Source organism: Rhinoderma darwinii, chromosome 5 (assembly GCF_050947455.1).
Source record: "Rhinoderma darwinii isolate aRhiDar2 chromosome 5, aRhiDar2.hap1, whole genome shotgun sequence".
NCBI classification, from domain to species: Eukaryota; Metazoa; Chordata; class Amphibia; order Anura; family Rhinodermatidae; genus Rhinoderma; species Rhinoderma darwinii.
The window spans coordinates 224929858-224952186 of NC_134691.1; the positions used below are offsets into that span (position 1 = coordinate 224929858).

Sequence of the window (22329 nt, forward strand, 5' to 3'; positions counted from 1 at the left end):
CACCCTTAAGGCATTCATCTAGAGGTGTAGTGAGCATTTTGACCGGAGACCTACACCCCATAAACTGTAATGTGGGTTCTCCCGGGTATGGCAATACCCTACATGTGGCTGTTATCAGCTGCCTGGGCACACAGCAGGGCTCAGAGGGGAAAGACGAGGGGGGATAAGCTGTGCGGAGTGCATCAGGTTAAGTAAAATTGGGGTAAATTATAAACCAAGGGATGTATGATACATTTTAAAACAATCTTTCATACAGAGCTCTGGTTATTCGGGACACGTGTCACATTGATATATTGTGTCCTCCCTTATCCCCCTCTTATAGCAGACTTTGCACCTCTTTTGACTTTTTCCCTTCTTGCCAGTTTGGGGAACTTCTCCTGGAAAGTGTTGCCGCCCTGGTACGATGCGTGTGGCCCCGCTTCCAGAAGTACTGCGTGCCCCCCCTTCTTGGTCCCTAAAGATTAGGTTCTTGATAATCACCTCTTGAAATTCCAGGAAAGTTCCCGTCTGGCCTGCACATCGACGTAGCACGTACGCATTGTACAAAGCCATCTGTATGATGTGCCCGGCTAGCTTCTTATACCACACCGCATGGCGCTATAGGGCTTTAGGATTTGATCTGACAAGTCCATCCCTCCCATGTACCTATTGTAGTCCAGGATGCAGTCTGGTTTGGGGGTGGCCTTTCCTTCATATATCCTAAACCTGTAGGTATACCCTGATGCACTCTCGCAGCTTAGACATCTTCACGCCATACCTTGCCCTCTTACCCGGCAGGTACTCGCGGAATTGAACCCTCCCTTTAAAATGTACCAGGGACTCATCAATAGAAATACACTTCTTGGGGGTGAATGCTTTGGAAAACCGGGCACTGAAACGGTCTAATAGGGGTCTCTGTTTATACAAACGGTCAAAACTGGGGTCATCTCGGGGTGGGCACGGCTCATTATTAGTATAATGTAAGAAGCGAATTATTGCCTCATTTATTTATTTTTTTAGGTTACAGTTCAGTTCTGAAGTTGCTTTGAGGGGCCCATATATTAGAAACCCCTATCAAACACCCCATTTTAGAAACTAGACCCCTCAAAGTATTCACAACAGCATTTAGAAAGTTTATGAACCCTTTAGGCGTTTCACAGAAATTTAGAGCAAAGTAGAGGTGACGTTTACATTTTTTTTTTTGTCAGAAAATCCTCTTTATTCCATTTTTTTTTACAACACAAAAGGATTTATCAGAGAAACGCAACTTAATACGTATTGCCCAGAATCTGCAGTTTAGAGAAATGTCCCACATGTGGCCCTAGTGTGGTAATGGACTGAAGCATCGGCCTCCAAAGCAAAGGAGCACCTAGTGGATTTTGAGCCCTCCTTTTTATTAGGCACCATGTCCGGTTTGAAGAGGTCTTGTGGTGCCAAAACTGTGGAAACCCCCCAAAAGTGACCCCAATTTGGAAACTAGACCCCTTGAGGAATTCATTGTAGTTTTCTTGGGGTGCATGCAGCTTTTTGATCAGTTTTTATTCTATTTTTAGGTGGCGTGGTGACTAAAAAACAGCAATTCTACTATTGTTTTTTTATTCTTTTTTTTTTTTTTACAGCGTTCACCGTGCGCTATAAATGACATATTCACGTTATTCTGCGGGGCGATACAATTACGGCGATACCAGATGTTTATAGTTTTTTTTTATGTCTTATGGCGTTTGCACCATAAAATACGTTTGGTAAAAAATCTAAGAGCCAGAACGTTTTTATTTTTTCATCAATAAAGCCGTGCGAGGACTTATTTTTTGCGTAACGAACTGTAGTTTCGATCAGTACCATTTTTAGGTACATGCGACTTTTTGATCTCTTTTTATTCCATTTTTTGGGAGGTGAAGTGACCAAACAATTGTGATTGTGGTACGGTTTATTATTATTTTATTTTACGGCGTTCACCGTGCGGGATAAATAACGAAATAATTTTGTAGTTCAGGTCGTTACGGACGCGGCGATACCAATTATGTATAGTTTATTTGTTTGTTTATATATTTTTATTAATAATAAATGACTGATAAGGTAAAAAGGGGGATTTTTACTTTTAAAACTTTTATTTTCTTATTTTTACACATCTTGTTTTTTACTTTTTTTTTACTTTATTACTTTGTCCCACTAGGGGACTTGAGGGCAGGAGGCCCTGATCGCTATTCTAATACACTGCACTACATGCGTAGTGCAGTGTATTAGAACTGTCAGCTACTCACTGACAGCAAGCATAGTGGGTCCTGACATTGTCAGGACCCACTAGGCTTCAGTCTATGGCATAGCCGGACGCCATTGTTTGGTGTCCGGTTGCCATAGTCACCATCGCCGGCCGCTATCGTGTAGCAGGCCGGCGATGGCAGCTTAACCCCTAAAAAGCCGCGATCTCTATAGAACGCGGCTTTTAAGGGGTTAATCAGCGGGGACACAGCGATCGGTCCCCGCTGTAGGAGCTGTGACATCTGCTGTACGAGACAGCAGCTGTCACATCTCCTGTATGTGTCGGGAGGACGGCCGAAACGGCCGTTACTCCCGAGACGTACTATTAGATCATGGAGCGTGAACGCTGTAGTTACCATGACCTAATAGTACGTCCAGGAGCGGGAAGGGGTTAAGGAAGGGGTCTCAATCTCGGCCGGGTAAATAGGCCACATATAGAAAAAATGTGAAGTTGACAGGCCACATTACTTTCAAATTTGATACATTACAAATTTATTGTGAATTAGTTATTTGAACTACTATAACACTATATTACTACATTACTATAATAATACCGCTAGGTTTAAACTTACCGGAAATTTGAGATATTTCTCCACGTGCTTATTTCAACAATCCACGTTTACAGTTTAAGTGTCGCTAAATGCAGTCCGGCAGCGTTTGGCAGACACACAAATGTCAAAATTAGGCAGCCCCTTTTTAGAGCGTGCCACAGTGCCCTCTGTGGATGCTGCCACAGTGCCCTCTGTGGATGCTGCCACAGTGCCCTCTGTGGATGCTGCCACAGTGCCCTCTGTGGATGCTGCCACAGTGCCCTCTGTGGATGCTGCCACAGTGCCCTCTGTGGATGCTGCCACAGTGCCCTCTCTGGATGCTGCCACAGTGCCCTCTGTGGATGCTGCCACAGTGCCCTCTGTGGATGCTGCCACAGTGCCCTCTGTGGATGCTGCCACAGTGCCCTCTGTGGATGCTGCCACAGTGCCCTCCGTGGATGCTGCCACGCACACCCCTTGTAGATAGTACCACAGACACCCCCAGTAGATAGCTCCATTGGGGTTCCCTCCAGGAGTGGAATCCCCAGCCAGAGCGTTGCCGACGCTTTGGCCAGGAATTCCTCTGCTGGAGGAGCCCCTGATGTCACTGTTCATACACAGTGACGTCAGGGGATCCTCCTGGACCGGAATGTGATGTCAGGGACAACCCCAGAGCCGGTGTCCCAGAGTGGAGAACTAGTAAAGGCTCTGCTCTGGAACTCTGGGGAAGCAACTGACATCAGTGTCCATATATGGACAGTGATGTCAGTGGCTTACGCAGAGCTGCAGTCCCGGAGCAGAGTCACTTCTAGCACCCTGCCTAGGATTCCAGCTCTGCTCCTGACATCACTGTTCATATATGGACAGAGATGTCAGGGGCAACCCCAGAACTGGAGTCCCAGGCAGAGCGCTACTAGCACTCCTACTGGGACTCCAGCTGTGCTCCTGACATCACTGTCCAGTTCTGGGGAAGCCCTAGACATCACTGTCCATATGTGGACAGCGATGTCAGGGAATTCCACAGAGTCCCGGAGAAGAACCTATACTAGCGTTCTGCCCGGGACTCAGGCTCTGGGGATGCCCCAGACATCGAGTGTCCATTCATGGACAGCGATGTCAGGGGATTCCACGGAGTCCCGGAGCAGAGCCTATGCTAGCGCTCTGCCCGGGACTCCGCTCTGGGGAAGACCCTGACAAAACTGTCCATATATGGACAGCGATGTCAGGGAATTCCACAGAGTCCCGGAGCAGAGCCTATGCTAGCGCTCTGCTTGGGATTCCGCTCTGGGTAAGACCCTGACATCGCGTGTCCATTCATGGACAACGATGTCAGGGATTTCACAGAGTACCAGAGCAGAGCCGATACTAGCGGCTCTGTGTACTGCGGGCCGCAGATGACAGCCTCAGGGGCCGCATGCGGCCCGCGTGCTTGAGACCCCTGCCTTACAGAATGCGGGCCCAGAGGCAAGCAGCTGATCGGCCTGGGACCGCTCTCAACATACTGCACTCCATTTCACCCCCACCAGTAGCCTAAACCATTGACAAGTTAGGACGAATCCAATATTGTGCAATTTGTGAGCCATGTAGACTAGTGCTGCACAAAGTGTGGGGTGCGGCTCATTGGCTGGCGAGGGCGCAGATACAGTTGAATCCAATTGTAGAGCAGGGGCCCGTAATGATGAGCACTCCTGATGCTGGGTTCACATGTTGCGGCTACGATGCAGATAAATCGCTCCAACCTGCATATTGGTGAAATTTTCATTTTGGTTGCAGCAGAGAACAATTTAGTTGTTAATGGCCACACGATAAACTGCTGTTAAGTTGCAAAACCGCACAGCCAATAATAACTAAACTGCTTTTAGCTGCTATCAATTCGAAAACTGCGCGGGTCTGCATGTAGGAGCGGTTTCGACCACATCGCAGCCGCAATATGTGTCACAGCCTAATAATCATCATTCTCCCTCTCTTGAAATGCAAGGCATCTGTTCAGTTTGTGAATTTGTTTGGTACATCTGGGGAGGTATTTTACGCTGCACTGAGGTCATTGTTTGGTGCGCTGGGGGGTATGTTGTTCTGCACTGTTGTATTTAGTGCTGCTAGGGGGTATCATATGCACTGCATAGTAGTATTTAGTTGGCGCTGCTAAAAGTAATATAGGTGCAGCAAAGTGGTATTTGTTTGGCACTTTACTAGTAGTATATGTTTGCATTGTGGGGCCCCAGGATTCCTATAGATAGGCTGGTTAGGCTAGAGCAGAAAAAGTTTGAGAAGCCCTGATAGACCATTTAAAAGGAGCCAGCTAAACTGGCTCAACATGAGAGGCTTCATAGACATCAAGACAAAACAAACTAAAAGGTTAGGCGCCCATAGCAAATCTCTAGGTTCATTGGTTGCCAAACTCCTAAAATTTGTCCATCCCAGGATCCATGAATTCACATTCCAAATTTTGAACTTATCAACTGTCTGGCGTAAAAGAAATGAAGATTCCTTACACCATATAATGCTTTTTCCAAACCGGTACCCAGTGTTATTTCAGATTCCTGTTCTTGGATGAATCTGCTGTATTCTTCAGTTTCACTAACCCATTTATTTCTTTACAGACCTATGTGCTGTGTATTCAGAGATACCATTTCATTAGCATGCAAAGGAGTATTTTCTGAGTTACTGACACCTTCCTGCTTGAACTAGTGAGGCTATTCTCCTGTGAAAGCTACTATTATCAAGGTTTTCGCACACAAAACTGAAACCTACTGAATGTCCCTGTGTGTTTGATATACTGAAATCCCCAACAATTGTTCCATGAACAAATACACCCAGATAACACATTCTTACAATGGCGGATCATCATAAAGTGTTTTGGGTGGCTGCCCAGGGCCCGAGGGGCACATGGCAACCCAAAGTACAATGTAGTTTTGTTGCGTTATTGCCGCGAATCGCAGAAGAAACCGCAACGAAACGGCATTGTATATGTCCTGCAAAAGGACCTTTAGACATAAGGTCACATGACCTCATCTCTGAAGTTCTTACTGTTTAGAGACCTGCTAGTCACATGACTGCAGGTCCATGAGCAGCAGCAAGACTCCACTGAGAAGACTGAGGTGAGCTGCTATGTAAGTATAAGGGGATGGATTTGTTTAAGGGGACTGTATTTAGGGGGTCTGGTCTGTATTTAGGAAGTTTGGTGTCTGTATTAGTTTAAGGGGTCTGTATTTAGGGTGTCTGAGCTCTGTTACAGTTTAAGCGGTTAAGGGTCTGTGTTAGTTTAAGGGGTCTGTATTTAGGGGGTCTATATTAGTTTGACGTCTGGGGTCTGTATTAGTATATGGGGTCTATTTAGGGGGCCTGTTCTAGGGTCTGTATTAGTTTAGGGGTCTTTATTTAGAGGTCTGTATTTAGGGGTCTGGTCTGGGGTCCGTATTAGATTAGGGGGACTGGTCTGGGGTCTGTATTACTTAAGGGAGTCAGGTCTGGGGTCATTATTCATGTAGGGGGTCAGGTCTGGGGTCTGTATTTAGGGGGTTTGTATTAGTTTGAGGTCTGGGGTCTGTATTTAGGGGGCCTGGTCTAGGGTGTGTATTAGTTTAGGGGTCTTTATTTAGGGGTTTGTATTAAGGGAGTCAAGTTTGGGGTCATGTCTGGGGTCTGTATTTAGGGGTCCTGTTTGAGGTCTATTTATTTAGAGTGCTTGTTCTGGGGTCTGTATTTGTTTAGCCGGGTCTAGTTTGGGGTAGGGATGCATGACGCATTGAAACTTCGATACTGTTTCGATACCGTGCACCCCCAAACGGTTCGATACCGTTATTTCATGTATTTCGATAATAAGCTGTGCGACCGTGCGGCTTAGTATAGTAACACATGAATGTATGAGAGCAGGGCGGCGGCTGTGTAGTACAGCCACTGCCCTGCTCCTGAGTCTTGACAAGGAGGCGCCGTCAGGATGATGCGATGCGACCAGCGCTGCACTAATGATTGCCGACACTGAAGACAGAACATGGCAGGCGCGCTGAAAAACACCCCCATGTTCAGTGCCTGAACCGCCGCTCATTAGTGCAGCGCCGGCCGCATTTCCTCATGCTGACCGCGCGCGCACTTATTGTCAGGAGCGGGGCAATGGCTGTATTACACAGCCGCAGCCCCGCTCTATAACGGCGGAGATCAGAGAAACCTCTTATCTCCGCCGTTATTCCCCTGAATGCTGCGATCAAAGCTGACTGCAGCTTTCAAGAGGAAATGAGAAGGGGGGATGCCCCTTGGATCGGCGTCACAGGAATCCCTGTGACTCGATTGAGGGACTTACCATATATGGACAGACAGCCAAGGGCTGTCTGACCATATTTCCTGTTGTTAGGGCATACTTGGGTATGTCTTAACAACTGCCTGTGTACTATCCGTACACAGGCTAAATGTACTGGCATATAGATATATTCCAGTACATTTAAGTTAAAAAAAAAAGTAAAAACATAGTAATATTAAATTCAAAAAAACAAAACAAAAACATACACATTCACCTTTTTTACAATAAACATTAAAATAAGTCTCAATACATAAAATATACACATTCGGTATTGGCGCGGCCGTAATAACCTGCGCAACAATTTTTTTGCGTCATTTATGGTAGGGATGCACGATGCATCGAAACTTCGATACTGTTTCGATACTGTGCATCCCCAAACGGTTCGATACCGTTATTTCATGTATTTCAATACTTCGTTGTGCAATCGCACAGCTAAGTATTGTAACACATGAATGTATGAGAGCGGGGCTGCGGCCGTGTAATATAGTCATTGCCCCGCTCGTCACAAGCACGCGCCGTCAGGATGATGTGATGCGGCCAGTGCTGCACTAATGATTGCCGGCAATGAAGACAGAACATGGCGAGCGCACTGCAAAACACCCCCATGTTCTGTCCTCAGTGCCTGCGCCGCCGCTCATTAGTGCAGCGCCGGCCGCATCCCCTCATGCTGACCGCGCGCGCACTTATTGTCAGGAGCAGGGCAATGGCTGTATTACACAGCCGCAGCCCCGCTCTATAACGGCGGAGATCAGAGAAACCTCTCCTCTCCGCCGCTATTCTCCTGAATGCTGCAATCAAAGCTGACCTCAGCATTCAAGAGGGAATGAGAAGGGGGGGGATGCCCCTTGGAATCCCTGTGACGCGATTGAGGGACATACCATATATAAGCAGACAGCCCAGGGTCCATTAAAGGACCCCACGGCTGTCTTACCATATTTCCTGTTGTTAGGGCATACTTAGGTATGTCCTAACAACTGCCTGTGTACTATCTGTACACAGGCTAATGTACTGGCATATAGATATATGCCAGTACATTAAAGTTTAAAAATAAAGTAAAAACTTAAAGTAATATTACATTTTAAAAAAATACACATACACCTTTTTTACAATAAACATTAAAATAAGTCTCAATACATAAAACACACACATATTCGGAATTGGCGCGGCAGTAATAACCTGCACAACAATTTTTTTTGCGTGATTTAGGATTTGTGCGCTGTAAAAAAAAAAAAAAAAAAAAAAAAAAAAACTGCTTTCACTTATTAACGTGAGGCACGAGGTGTGATGAATTTAACCTCCATGTGCCTCACATTAATAGTAATTAACCCCATCATGTACCTTACACATTAACCCATTATTACTGAGAAACACGATGGGTTATTACTAATAATGTGAGGCACATTCAAAATTCATCACACCTCGCGCCTCATAAGAAAATGGAAGAACGTTTTTGTTTTTTTTATTACTGTCGGCAAAGTATCGTTTTGGTATCGAAATCGCAAATACTACACAAAGTATCGGTATCGAAGTCCAAATTCCGGTATCGTGACATCCCTAGTCTGGGGACTGCAATAGTTTAGAAGGCCTAGGTCTGTATGTATTCTATGATCTAGTCTGGGGTCCAAATTTATTAGTCTGAGTAAAAGGGGTTGTCCGGGCACATCGATATGTCATCAGTATAAAAAACGGTCTGTCCCCGGACAACCCCTTTAATGTATGGTTCTGGGCCTTGGTGTCCAAATTTGTGTGTTTCTATAGAGGCTGGAAATGGCTGCAGAAGTGATGGGAAAAAACGTCTCATCAGGAGAAGTCGCCATAACGGTCTGCGTCCGATGTAGAAGAAAAGAAAACGACTCCCATCAGAGAAAACATCACCTGTGAGTCACTGGATCTATAGGGGATCTGTCCTCTCTCCTGACATGTCGGTTGTCGGAAATCCTTGTATTCTACATATCCTTGTGTACCCAGGACTAAAAGACAAATGCGTGCTACCATTCCCATTGTCAAAAGGAAGTGTGATACTGTCAGCGATGTTTGGAGACTGTCAGTATGTAGGGACACCGCCCTTTGACAAGGAGAATCGTAACACCCATTTGTCAATGCTCGCACAAAAAGGTGGTGTTCACTATAGACACGGCAGAGGAAGGGGGGCCCAAGTTTGGGGAGCAGCCCAGGGCATATGGTTTACTTAATCCGCCACTGCATTCTTAATTTTTTTTCTGCCACAATTGGTTGATTTTCCTAATAAAGTGTTTCTCCCAGTTTGTGAGCTCGTATAAGCTCCTAAGGCCATGTTCACACAACATATTTTCAGGCGTATTTCAGAGTGTAAAACGCTTATATTATGATCCAAAATACACTGGAAATATGCCCGCAGACAGCTTCTCATTGAATTTACACTGCTGAATTTAAAAAACAGTCTTGTAAAAATACGCTTTGTAAGAAGGAAGTGACGTGACTTCTTGAAGCATTTCTAAGCTGATATTTTCCCATCCCCTATTTGCACTTCATAAAACGCATAGAAAACAAGCCTCAAAATACGCTTGAAATAATGAAAACCGCTTTCTATTGACATCAATCTCTGATTTTTTAGCCTGAACATATGCTGTGTGAACATGGCCAAAGGGCTATCTTTGTCTGCACAGTCCTGATGCATTTAACACTCAGCTTAGAGGATGCTCCACATCACATTTAAAAAAAAAAAAAAAAGACCTATGCCTACAGAATGCAATAACTTTATAAAAAAGTGTATCCGTTCACCGAAAAACAACATGCATAATAGATGCCTCGGCATGTGCTTGATTTTTCCAGGAAAGCCTTCAGCTAGTGAATGTGACTATATACACATATGATATGATGCTGCTTTTTGACCCCAAGTAAACAAACAGGATGAAGTCTTGCCATTTTCATTCTGAGCAATCATAAGCCACTGCTGGCACAGTTAGAAGATGCCAATTAGAATACAGTTACCCAATACTTGTACACTTTACCCCCCCCCCCCCCCGCCGCCCCCACAAGCGGAACCATCAGTGCCAAAGCTCCTTCATAGTTCTTTTACCATTCAGATCCTATTTTTGCTGTGCATTTGTATCTAAAGTAAATCCTACCTCTCTTGCTATGCTACTCAGGGTTTCATCTTCTGCAGAGAATCTGTCTTTAATTTGGGTGCGTTTTCTTCCAGATCCAGGAGTCCCCATTTTTAATCCTATTCAAATTTTTGGATTCTTAGTGCCAAATTTACGACTGCCAGTCTGCAAGAAACAAAACATTAAATTACACAAAAAGTATATTTAAACTTATAGCTATAGCTGCATCGCTTCTAAATCTTTCTATCTGTTTTTATTGCAAAGCATCATGTAGGGGGAAAAACTTGACAAATGTTGTATCATGCCATTTTATACTATGGGAAGGGCAACTGTGCCTTTGTAGTATGATGTAAATATTACATTTAAGGGCATTTTCCACGTCGGAATCTTCATAAGCCCCCATGCCCACTTCAGTTTTTTTCATCAGGGTGCTATCCGTTGTTTTAACTGATAGCACCCTGACACATTCATTTCAATGGGGCCATGCACACTTCCGTTGTTTTAACGGAACCGTGCAGCCGTTCTGTCAAAAATAGGACAGGTCCTACTCTTGTCCGTTGACGGAACAGTCTCTGCCTTTTCATTGATTTGGTCTGTGAAACGACAGACTGCACACAGAAGCATCAGTGTGCGGTCCACGTTTCACGGAACCGTCAATAGCGGCCATACAACGGCCGACGGAAGTGTGCATGCAGGCTAAAGAAAATCCTCCAAATTCTGCCTCTTATTGATTTCTTTTGATTGATTTTTTTTTTAGGACAGATTTTTTTTTTTTTGCAGCCCCATCTTGGAGCAGCTTCTGCTCTTGAACCTCCCATTAAAATCAATTGGAGGTAGGAAAAAACAGCACCACGCAGTTCGACTCGTTTTTGACGTTTTTTATTTGCTAGGGAATTTTACAGATTTCTAACCCAAAAAAAATGCATCTTAGGCTATGTTCACGCAGAGTTTTGACTAGTTTTTTTACCCGGAAACCGCACCAAAAAACTCCGAAAATTGATTTCAATGGGAGGCGGAGGCGTCTTTTTCCCTTGAGCAGTAAAACCGCCTCGCGGGAAAAAGAAGCGACATGCCCTATCTTCGGCCGTTCAGGGCTCTGACCTCCCATTAACTCCAATGGGAGGCAGAGAAAGCGTATTTCGCTGCGTTTTATGCCCGCGGCGCTCAATGGCCGCGGGTGAAAACGCAGCGAAAATCGGCATGCAGGGAGAGGACGATCTGCCTCAAACTTCCAAACTGAATTTCGAGGCAGAAATTCCGCCTGCAAAAAAATCTGTATGAACATAGCCTAAACATACCCTTTGGCTGGGTTCACATTGTGTTAGGCCCCATGCACACGACAGCAAAAAACCTCCGTTTTTGCGGACCGCAATTGCGGTCCGCAAAAACGGAGCCATTCACTTTCATTGAACACTGACACCTTTCCGTAGCACTACAGAAGGGTGTCAGTGCCGTGGAAATGTTCCGGGAATTATGGAACATGTCCGTTCTTTCGCATTTTGCGGGCCGTGCTCCCATACTTTGTATGGGAGCACGGCCCGAAAATGCGGCTGTCAGTCAGCGGCCGGCCGTGCCCGCAATGGCGGGCCGTGATTGCGGGCACGGTCGTGTGCATGGGGCCTTATTGTTGCGTTTTCAAAAGCAGTCAGAAGAAACACATCTAACAAACACATGCTTTTCAGATGCATTTCTGTGTGCTGGTTTTGAAAACGCAGCAAAAACCCATAATACAAACCTAATCTTAGTGCTTATTCAGACGAACATTGAATATGTCCATGCAGGGCCGCCATCAGGAATTTCAGGGCCCCATACAGCTAAATTTTCTAGGCCCCCCTACCGTGGGACCGCCTGTTAACGGTACTCCGTCCAGCACTATATCATGCTACCCAGGGCCGCCATCAGGGGGGTATTAGGGGTACTGATGTGAGGGGCCCGGCCAAACCTAATTGAAAGGGGGGCCCGGCAACTGCAGCGACTTGCCTTTGGTAGAAAAAAACAGGCCCGCGACCGATCGCGCGCACCCGCAAACTCCAGCGCGTGCGCACTCGCGAGCGCGCACCCGCGACCGCACGCACCCCCGACCGCACCCGCGACCGCCTGGAAGCACGCACTGAATTTTGAGGCAGATTTTGACCTGCTGACACTATCTTGCCGCGTTTTTTTGCTGCGTTTTTTGCCCGCGGCGATTGAGGACAGCAGACAAAAAACGCAGCGAAAAATGCATTTTCTGCCTCCCATTGATTTCGATGGGAGGTGAGAGGCGGAACCGCGGCAAGAGAGGATGTGCTGCTTTTTCTTTTTTCTGCGACTGGCTCCCATTGATTTCAGATTAAATCAATGGGAGGCGGTTTTGGAAGTTGTTTGGTGCCGATTCTGACGCAGTGTCCGAATCAATATCAAGGCCCAAAAACTCTGTAAACTGGGCCTTAATGTTAGGGCTTATTCAGACGAACGTGTAATACGTCCGTGCAACGCGCGTGATTTTCACACGCCTCGCACGGACCTATGTTACTCTATGGGGCCGTGCAGACTGTCAGTGATTTTCACGCAGCGTGTGCCCGCTGCGTAAAACTCACGACATGTCCGATATTTGTGCATTATTCGCGCATCACGCACCCATTGAAGTCAATGGGTGCGTGAAAGTCACGCCCAGCACTTCCGCAGCAGTATAAACTATGAATGAAAACAGAAAAGCACCACGTGCTACAAACAGTGCCATAATGATGGCGGCTGCGCGAAAATCACGCAGCCACACATCATACGCTGCTGACACACGGAGCTGTTATGGACCTTTTGCATGCGCAAAACGCCACGTTTTTTGTGCGCGCAAAAAGCACACGCTTGTGTGAATCCGGCCTTAGGGTAGGAACACACTAGGCATGAACACTGCGCTAACAAATGTATCACAAGCAGTAACTCGTGAAGAAAAAGTGGTGTACGGGCTTCACGAATATGGTGTAATTGCCTTCAATTTATTGATGCTCTATTTATCACATCTTCCGAAGCAGTGAAGTAATAGTGTAGAGACGGCCTGTACAGTTACTTAGAAGAGTCGCCCCCTATAAATGAATCATTTGCATTGGTAACAAAAAATTCTATTAGCTCCGCACACTGGCTTCTATTTTTAGCGGAAGCAGGAACTCCGTAGTAAAAGAAGTATATGCTGCATAAGTATTGTGTTATTTTAAAAAAATTTAATAAACATACACTACATATAAAAAAAAAAAAAACTTTTTTTCTGCATTTGTGACACATGATTTTATTATTCCTTGTTCTAAACACACTGGCCAGATTTCAGTTTTCCAATTTGTTTGCTAAATTGCAGAAATAAAAAGAAAAACACAACCACAGTATAATTAACATGTAGCAGACGGATATAGACAGCATGTCATTTTAGGAAGACAGGGAGAGAAGATAGCAAGACTAGTAGAACAAAGGTCAAAATCAAGGAGCCAACAGAGAGCTGCACCATTGCCACAGCCACACTGTGCAATGTGAAATACTTCGGTGTCAAAAAAGACAAAAGTATAGTAGGTATGATACCTTTATTGGCTAACCATAAAAATTATAAATGCAAGCTTTCAGATGACACAGGCCCCTTCTTCAGGCAAGCCACACTGCAAACGCAATAAAATCACAGACCGTTACCTTCGTGTGACAGTAAACGGATATACCAGAGTTTAGGGCTCATGCACACTACTGCAAAGGCTTTCATACAACCTCCAGGTGTTAATCGGAGATGTAACACGGTGTCCATAGACTTCTTAGGGGTCTACTAGACCTCCGTATGCTTCCAAATTCAGGAGTAGAAACTTATGCCATTTTCCATCATATGCCATCTTACAGAGGTTTTAACTCTAGAAGAATTACTTCTGGGTGAGAATAGTTCTTTAATGCAGCACTATATGGCATCATGTAAAGATGTGTACATTGCCCACAGCTCTGTAGCACATATTGGCAGGGACACTTCAATATATTAGAATGCGCTATAGTCATAACTGCACCCTTTGCTATTTACACCCCATGCCTTCTGTAAATGAGAGTGGTTGTCACCATGGTAGGTGATGATGTCATCAAGAGGGTAGTCAGAGACATTGTCTTATAGGTCTCCTTGTGATGGCATCAAAACAGCTTATGTCAGTATGATTTACTAATGTGTAATATCACCAAGGAAACTTTCCCTTGATCAACTTTGATTTGATCAAAATTGAGCTTAGAAGAGTGCTCAGGAGAAGACAGGAGCCGCTTGAGTTCTATGACCAATTTGACTGGGAACGGCATTCTGCATCCTGCTATGTACTGTGATACATAGAACCTGCAGAAGCCAAACATTTCAAAAACTTTGTTAACGCAAATAACAAAAATTATTTTAGCCAATATGCATGCATTTCAATAATAAAAAAAAATGCCCCCAAAGGTGTCCAGCATGCTCACTTTTTTTTAGGACCTATTTGACAAGTTCCACTATTTCAGCTCTGACTTGCTCCATTATAGTCTTCTGCCCCGGTCCCTGAATGACAGGTTTCGTTCGTCAAGGTAATGTTCACACTTATGTTCAGTGTGAAATAGGTTTAATTATCTAAACTCGCTATTTGTGCATGAAAGCATTGTTAGGCTTCTTTCACACTAGCGTTCGGATACGTTTACCTCCCTTCCGTCAGAGGAAGAGAGGATCGAAAGATAAAAAAAATCAATGGTAACTAACGGAATAGCAGTTATAGTAAAAATTCCCTGCAGAAATAGTGAGGTTTTAACACCACGTATCCCGACGTATTATTGATTTGAATTACCAAAAATACTCCTAAAAAATGCTAAGAGGAGTATTTTTACCCTGCTGGAGAAAATGTAGTGCGACATCTGTATATTACCTTGTGGACATTTAGAGAAGTCATATCTTGAAGTGTAACTAAACTTTCAGAAAACTTCTGACATGTCAAAGTGACATGTCAGAAATTTTGATGATGGGGGTCCAAGTACTGAGACCTACGCCGATTGCTAAAACAAAGTGGCAGAAGCGCCTGGGTGAGTGCTGAGCCACTTGGTTTCTGATCGGCTTTTCTCCGAAAGTCGAGGTAACGATGTACGAACTAAAACAGTCTATGAGCCCGTACACCAACTGCTCGGCTTTCCGAGAATAGCCGTCAGAAACTAAGCATCTCAGCACTCACCCGAGCGTTTCTGCAGCTTCACCTTAGCGATCGGTGGGGTCTCAGTGCTCAGACCGCCGCCGATCAAAACTTTTGACAGGTCATATGACATGTCAGGAGTTTTCTGAAAGTTTAGTTACCCTTTAATTGCTCAGTCTCTTTGGGCCTGTTCACATCAGTGTTGCCCTTCCGTTGAGGGGTTCCGTCAGAGGCCTTTGTCAGGTTAACCCCTCAACGGAAAGGCAAACGGAAACCTTAGCTTCCGTTTCCCTCACCATTGATCTCAATGGTGACGGAAACGTTGTTAATGGTTTCCGTCAACCTGATGGAAACCTCCGACGGAACCCCTCAACGGAAAGGCAACGCTGATGTGAACAGACCCTAAGTGACATTTTTTTCAGTAACTTTTACTTTGAAGTAAACTAATCTGAAGGGTCGGTTTGTATCTGTATTAGTCCAAGGGTAAGGTCCGACATAGCGGTGTCCGCATGTGGCCGAAACGTTGCTCACTTGCAGTGGCCGACAATCGCACGATTTTGCTGGGTTATTAGTTGGCCACCGCAAGTGAGGGGGGGGGGGTCTTAGCCGCATGCAGACAGCTCTACATCGGACTGTCTGTGTAGTTTTCACCTACATCTCGGCCAGACAGGGGCTGCTATGTGTGTTCCTATCCTAACAGGGCTGACAAGGGCAAGTAACTCCTAATGAATATCAGCAGCCATTTTATTAAAGGGGTATTCCTATCTTATAAAGTGATGACTTATCACTAGGCTATGACATCACTGTATGATTGGTGGGGGTCCGACCTATGAAGACAATAAAATAAAAATCACAGTAACATAAAGCAGAATATTTATTATATGATTCAATATATATAACAGATTCTACCAACATAACAAATATACCCAGGTTAGTCTGCAATAGTACTATATTGGGATGATACTAATCGAGTCTTCCAAAATACTATGTAAAATAAATAGACTAGTCCATATGGCAGCTGGTATGTGCTGATGAACTACAACCCTGCAGGCAGCGAGTCTTTGACAGGACCTTACTGTATTGCACTGTTCCTGCTATAAAATGAAGCGTGCTGTACGGTCTCATTTCTGGGGATGTCATTGGTTCACAGCACTATATTAGGGTTGACAGCCGAGTGTGTCACTGATTGTTAAAGTGCGTCTGTCACCAGACAGGTGCGCTTACAGCTACGGGCATCTGAAAGATAGCATTAATGTAAAAGATACTTCTTTGAGTCCACTTTAAAGGAAAACTCCAGGGAAAAACGGTTTTCCCTTGAAATATTTCTCTAGTCTTCCAAATTCCAAGCTTTGTGGACACCACAGTGGCTTCCTTGTACATCAGAGGAGTTATTATTGACACATCACAGGCACTCCTGCTCCTGGGGCTGTACTTAAAGGAATATTCCAGTTTAATTAAAGGGGTTGTCCAATGATTAGAAATTGCTAGCCTATCCCCAGGACAGGTCATCAACATCTGATCGGTGGGGCTCCGACTCTTGGCACCCCCACCAAACAGGTGTTTCGAGGGTCCACGGTGTACGGTTTCCACTTCGTTACTGTCACTGCTCATACTGAGTATCGCTGACACATTTGCAGCAACGGCTCATAGTATTACAGCATTCTCCTATTTACTAGTAGTCATACTGTGAACCGCTGCTACGAGTGTGTTGGCAATTCACTGTCGAGCAGGTAAGGAATGAATGAGAAGCAGCACTTGCATGAGCGCCGAACAACTGATCGGCGAGGGTGCTGGTTGTCTATGCATCAATTTATTATGACTGGAAAACCCGTTTAAATAAATGTTGCTTTTTGTATAATAAGGTTTTCCAATAATCTAATATACTTTCTGTACCAATTCCTCACAGCTTTCAAGATCTTTGCTTGCCGTCATCCAACAGAAACATTCACGGTTTACAACTGGGGGATAAAAATCGATCCTAGTCATGTGATGGACACACAGGTGCAGGACTGATTGCAGTAACAGTAGAGTTATCACAGCTGTATTTTGTAACGAGCCATACACCTGTGTCTCCATCACATGACCATGCACAGATCTTTATCCACTGCAAGTAAACAATAAATGTTTCTACTGAATAACAACAAGCAGAGATCTTGAAAACCGTGTGGAATTGATACAGAAAGTATATTATACAAACCGGAATGCACCTTTAAATTCTGCCAAATTAAAGCTTCAGTCAAGTAGGGAGTGCAGGGTGTGGGGCACATGCTGAACGCAATTTTTTCAGTGACTAATAAAAACCAAGAGGGCATATCTGAAGAAAAAAAAATAGATGCTCACCCCCTCCTCTTTGCAGTTGATTTAACAGTCAACCAACTACATAGGAGAGGGGAGGGTTTGGAGCACTAGATGCCCGACTCTTCCTGTTTTGGCAGACATGGCACACGGAAGAATAAAACTTAGTTTTTACCACTAATGCAAGCAGTAACAGCAGGAACACAGGTATGCCCCTAATCCTTTACCTGATATCTACCTAAGGGTCAATGCACACGATGCGTATTATGTGTGCTTTTGCACGTGGCAAATCCGCAGCGTAATACAGTACCAGCATAGTCAATGAGATTCCAGGAAATCTCACGCACACGCTGCGGTATATTTCGGGACAGAAATTGACCCGCAGTGCATTTTTTAGAATCCGCAGCATGTCAATTTATCTTGCTTTTCCTCTTGCAAATTCTATCTGCCTAGTGCAGAGGAATATCGCACCAAGATCCGCAGTGTGAAAACGCATCAAAATGGAAAAACCGCACTGAAAAACGCATTGTTTTTTCCCTGTGAATTTCTTGCAGTTTCCTGCGGTTTTGCTGCGTACTTTCCGCAGCAAAATCTGCAACGTCTGCATGTAGCCTAATTGCGACAGTCATTTGGTAGTGTAAAATCTACTGACAGACTCCCTTTAAATCTGGAGAGCAGCAGCCGCCGCCCCCCCCCCCCCCCCACTTCTGCAGACCACCTAAAGGGTAATTAAACTTGTATAAACCTTTTGACATGTCAGAAGTTTTGATTGCTGGGGGTCCGAGGACTGAGACCCCCACCGAGAACTAAAACAAAGCGGCAGAAGCGCTCAGGAGAGCAGCACGTCGCTTTGTTTATGTTTGGCTCTGCTCAGCTTTCCTCGGATCGGTGTACGGGCCCAATAGAAAATCTATGAGTCACCTCAGCACTTCTGCCGCTTTGTTTTAGCGATCAGTGTGGGTCACAGTGCCCGGACCCCGAGAGATCAAAACTTCTGACATCACTATGCCAGTTTAGTTACACTTTAATTTCTTCGAGGTTATTATTTGTCTTGTGAAAGATGCACTTGTATTATTTTTAAAGTAATAATGTAATGTGGGGTAAAAGTCTTATTATACAAATCAGCTATAATAGCATTGTAGTCTGGTCTACCACTGTACTTTACTACCAATAATAATTCTCATTTTACTCTTATGCTGTGTGATAATATCTCACAACCCCTTTCTGACAGGTAGCCGGCTCGGTGATCCATTAATGCTGCAGGTCTGCCTTCTGAAACCCTAATGACGAAAAAGTTGTAGCCAAACAAATATTTCAAATCTAGGAATACATTTAAATGAATGGCTGTCACGTAATACATGAACAGGTTGCGTCCACGAGAGCCGCTGATACTTAGCGGTTCTCCACTCTAGCTCATAACGGGAGGGTTCCGTTAGCGGCCTCTGTCACAGATCCGACCGAAAATACCAGAAACAATAGCGCTGTATGCTGCGCTATTGTTTACGGTAAAACCACATACACCCAGATGAAAACCTGATGGAACCCATTTAAGTCAATGGGTTCCGTCGGCTACCAGTGGAGTGCATCATGCAACGGAAACGATGCTTCCGGTAATTCCGATGTTCTGCTCCTCTGACCCAGCCTTAGGCCCCATGTACACGACCGTAGATTTCGTCCGTAATTACGGTCTGTAATTATGGACCCATTCATTTCTATGGCTGACAGACACCTTTCCTTACGGGAAGGTGTCCAGGCCGTAGAAACCTTCCTTATAAAATAGGACAGGTCCTATTTTTTATTTTACGGACTGTGCTCCCATACTTTATAATTGGAGCACAGCCCACGAATGCTGAAGACTGTCCGCGGCCGGCCGTGCACGTAATCACGGATCGTGATCCCGGGGCCTTAGTGAGACTATGCATTTAAAGGAGGGAAGAGTATATAACTGTGGCACTCACCAATTTTTCTTCAGTCCTTTTATTGACACAACATTGCCACAGGCTATGCGATCTGAGGGTAAGGCGACAGCCGCTTCGCATTCACTCACGCTTCATCATCGCCTTATCCTCAGATCCCATAGCCCGCAGCAACATTGTATCACAAAATGTGATTGTCAACACAGAACTCCATATACTGTACATCCACCGCATCCGACTTACATGGATTCAGACAAACAAGAACCAGACTCAAGTTCTGCTCTTGAACCATGTTTGGAATTTAGTGATAAGTAACGTGTCTGAACGACAGTGGCACTAGTCTATCTCCAATGCGCGGTGAAAGGCTTGATGCATTATGATTAGTTAAAAGTGGGAAAACCCATTTAAAGGGGTTGTCTCGTTTTAAAAAACAAGAAACAAAGAAAACTTTGAAATAAACTTTTTGGGCATTCTGACTTAATAGAGGGAGGTGTCCTGTTCAGGACTCAGCAAGACTACAAAGAACGTCCATCATTCTGGAGGTTCCAACACAACCATGCATTCCAATGATAACAAGAAAATGTTTGTGATGCATCATTTACCCTTTGGTGGCAGGGGAATTAAACACGTGATTCCAAGTGATTCCAAGTGATCGCTGGGTTGACACCTTGTGATCATCTGATATTTTTTAGGGAAACTTCTAACACGAAGGGATTGACTAAAGAAGTAAACTCCCCACAGCCGGAAGCCTTAAAAATAAAGTACATATAACATCCATTCGCTGCTGGGATATAAAGTGGCACTTTCCGGATGGTCGCGTGGCAGCTCAGGAAGCCGCCACACATTATGTCAATGCATAATTTGACTAACAGAAGGTTTTCATGGCAAGTACAGTACTAATATATATATTCCCCTTAAACACCTCCCCACTACCGATCTGTACCAACTGGGGTCTTATATAGTACCATTATTTGTGGCCATATTATGCCAGCACTAATATTACAGATGCACAGCATGCCCATTATAGGAACTAGCGCAAATATGAACAGCGGTGCTCAAAGTGTCCAATCAAGTCACAGCTATTTATTATTTCTGGAAGGCTAGAAGATGAAAGTAGTGAGCAGACAGGTTGCCACAGGTAACACCCCCCAGTATTGGTACACCCTGCCCCTACAATGGTCTATATAAAGGCACATGACAGTGAAGAGCTACACTACTAGAGTAGCTGTCAGAGTAACACTATAGTGCCCCATGTGACAAGGCTGAGGCAGACTGCTAGGAGAGCAGGCAGTAGTGGAACTAAGCGCTGTCACACTCCATTGTACTTCACTGTCTCTTCACGAGATAAGCTGCTGTGTGTATGAAGCGCCACGCTGTGCGAGCTCCAACTAACGCAGACGCGCAACACAAGCACAATGTATCTGTGTACGTACGAGGTGTGAGGGCACAGACCTACCTCTACACACTCGGTGGCACCCCGGCGTCTCTTCTCTCTCGAGGTTTCTCGCTCAACGTCCGGCCGGTGACGTACCCCGCGCATGCGCAACATGCCGACCACAGCCTGCCGCGCCGTGACGTCAGGTGGCACGGAATGAGGATGGCGATGACTTGTCAATGACTAACCAATAGTAATGAGGAGGAGACTTGGGACACTTCCGTCATGTCTGCGCTATACGCTTCGCTGGTATAGGGAGGCACCGCGGCGGTTACATCGTGTGGTGAGGCTGGCTGCGTGTGTATGAAGCTGCTGACAAGTCACAGATAGGAGGGCCTGCACCAGGCTGTACCCCAGGGCTCTGAGACATGTCTATTCCCGAATGACAGTCCTTTTCTGAGATTTATGCTGGAAGTTTTCCTTGTGCAATTCTTATTCACTGACAAAGTGTTTTGCTAGTTTTATGGAAATAAAGGTTAACCCCTTCTGGACTGAGCTTGTTTTGGCCTTGAGGACGAAGCTGATTTTTTCAGATTTGAGGTGTCACTTTATGTGGTAATAACTTCGGAATGCTTTTACCTATCCAAGCGATTCTGAGATTGCAATTGCGGGCCGTGATTACGGGCACGGTTGTGTGCATTAGGCCTTAGACCCCATGCACACGAACGTGTTTTTGCAGCCGCAATTCCCCCTAAAATCCACGGAAGAATTGCGGCCCCATTCTTTTCTATGGGGCCATGCACACGACCGTAGTTTTTACGGTCCGTGCATGGCCCGGGAACCCGCACCGCAGAAAGAACGGGCATGTCCTATTACGGACATCTTCTGCGGTCCGGGCTCATTGAAAACAATGACGGCGGCCATGTGCATGTCGTACGAATTGAATGACAGTCCGCAGCCGCCCGACCCGAAAATCACGGCTGTGCACACGGCTACGGTCGTGTGCATGAGAGTCTGTGAAAATGAAAATCTACTTTTTTTCTGAAATGTTTAAAGAGGCTGTGTCACCAGATTTTCAAACTCCTATCTCGTATTGCAGCAGATCGGCGCTGCAATGTAGATATGAGTAACGTTTTTGTTTTTTTTCAAAAACGAGCATTTTTGGCCAAGTTATGAGCATTTTTATATTTATGCAAATGAGCCTTTCTTAAGTACAACTGGGCGTGTTTAAAGTTAAGTCCAAGTGGGCGTGTATTGTGTTCGTTACATCTGGGCGTTTTTACTTCTTTTACTAGCTGGGCGTTGTGAATAGAAGTGGATGATGCTGACGAATCAGCATCATCCACTTCTCTTCGTTACCACCCAGCTTCTGGCAGCGCACAGACACACAGCGTGTTCTCGAGAGATCACGCTGTGACGTCACTTCCTGCCCCAGGTCCTGCATCGTGTCGGACGAGCGATTACACATC

The 22329-nt window shown here is 45.1% G+C and overlaps 1 protein-coding gene across 11 annotated transcripts in view; it reads right to left on the reverse strand.

The window, feature by feature from the left end:
* LRRFIP2 (LRR binding FLII interacting protein 2) overlaps positions 1–21043 on the reverse strand; it is a 108891-nt gene extending 87848 nt beyond the window's left edge. For all 11 annotated transcript variants that reach the window (XM_075826983.1, XM_075826980.1, XM_075826974.1 and 8 more), the window contains exons 1-2: positions 20942–21043; positions 10170–10313 (exon numbers count right to left, since the gene is read on the reverse strand). In XM_075826983.1, the coding sequence (XP_075683098.1) occupies positions 10170–10259 (90 nt within the window). In that variant the 5' untranslated portion in view covers positions 10260–10313; positions 20942–21043. The remainder of the gene's footprint in view (positions 1–10169; positions 10314–20941) is intronic.
* Positions 21044–22329: the final 1286 nt, after the last annotated feature.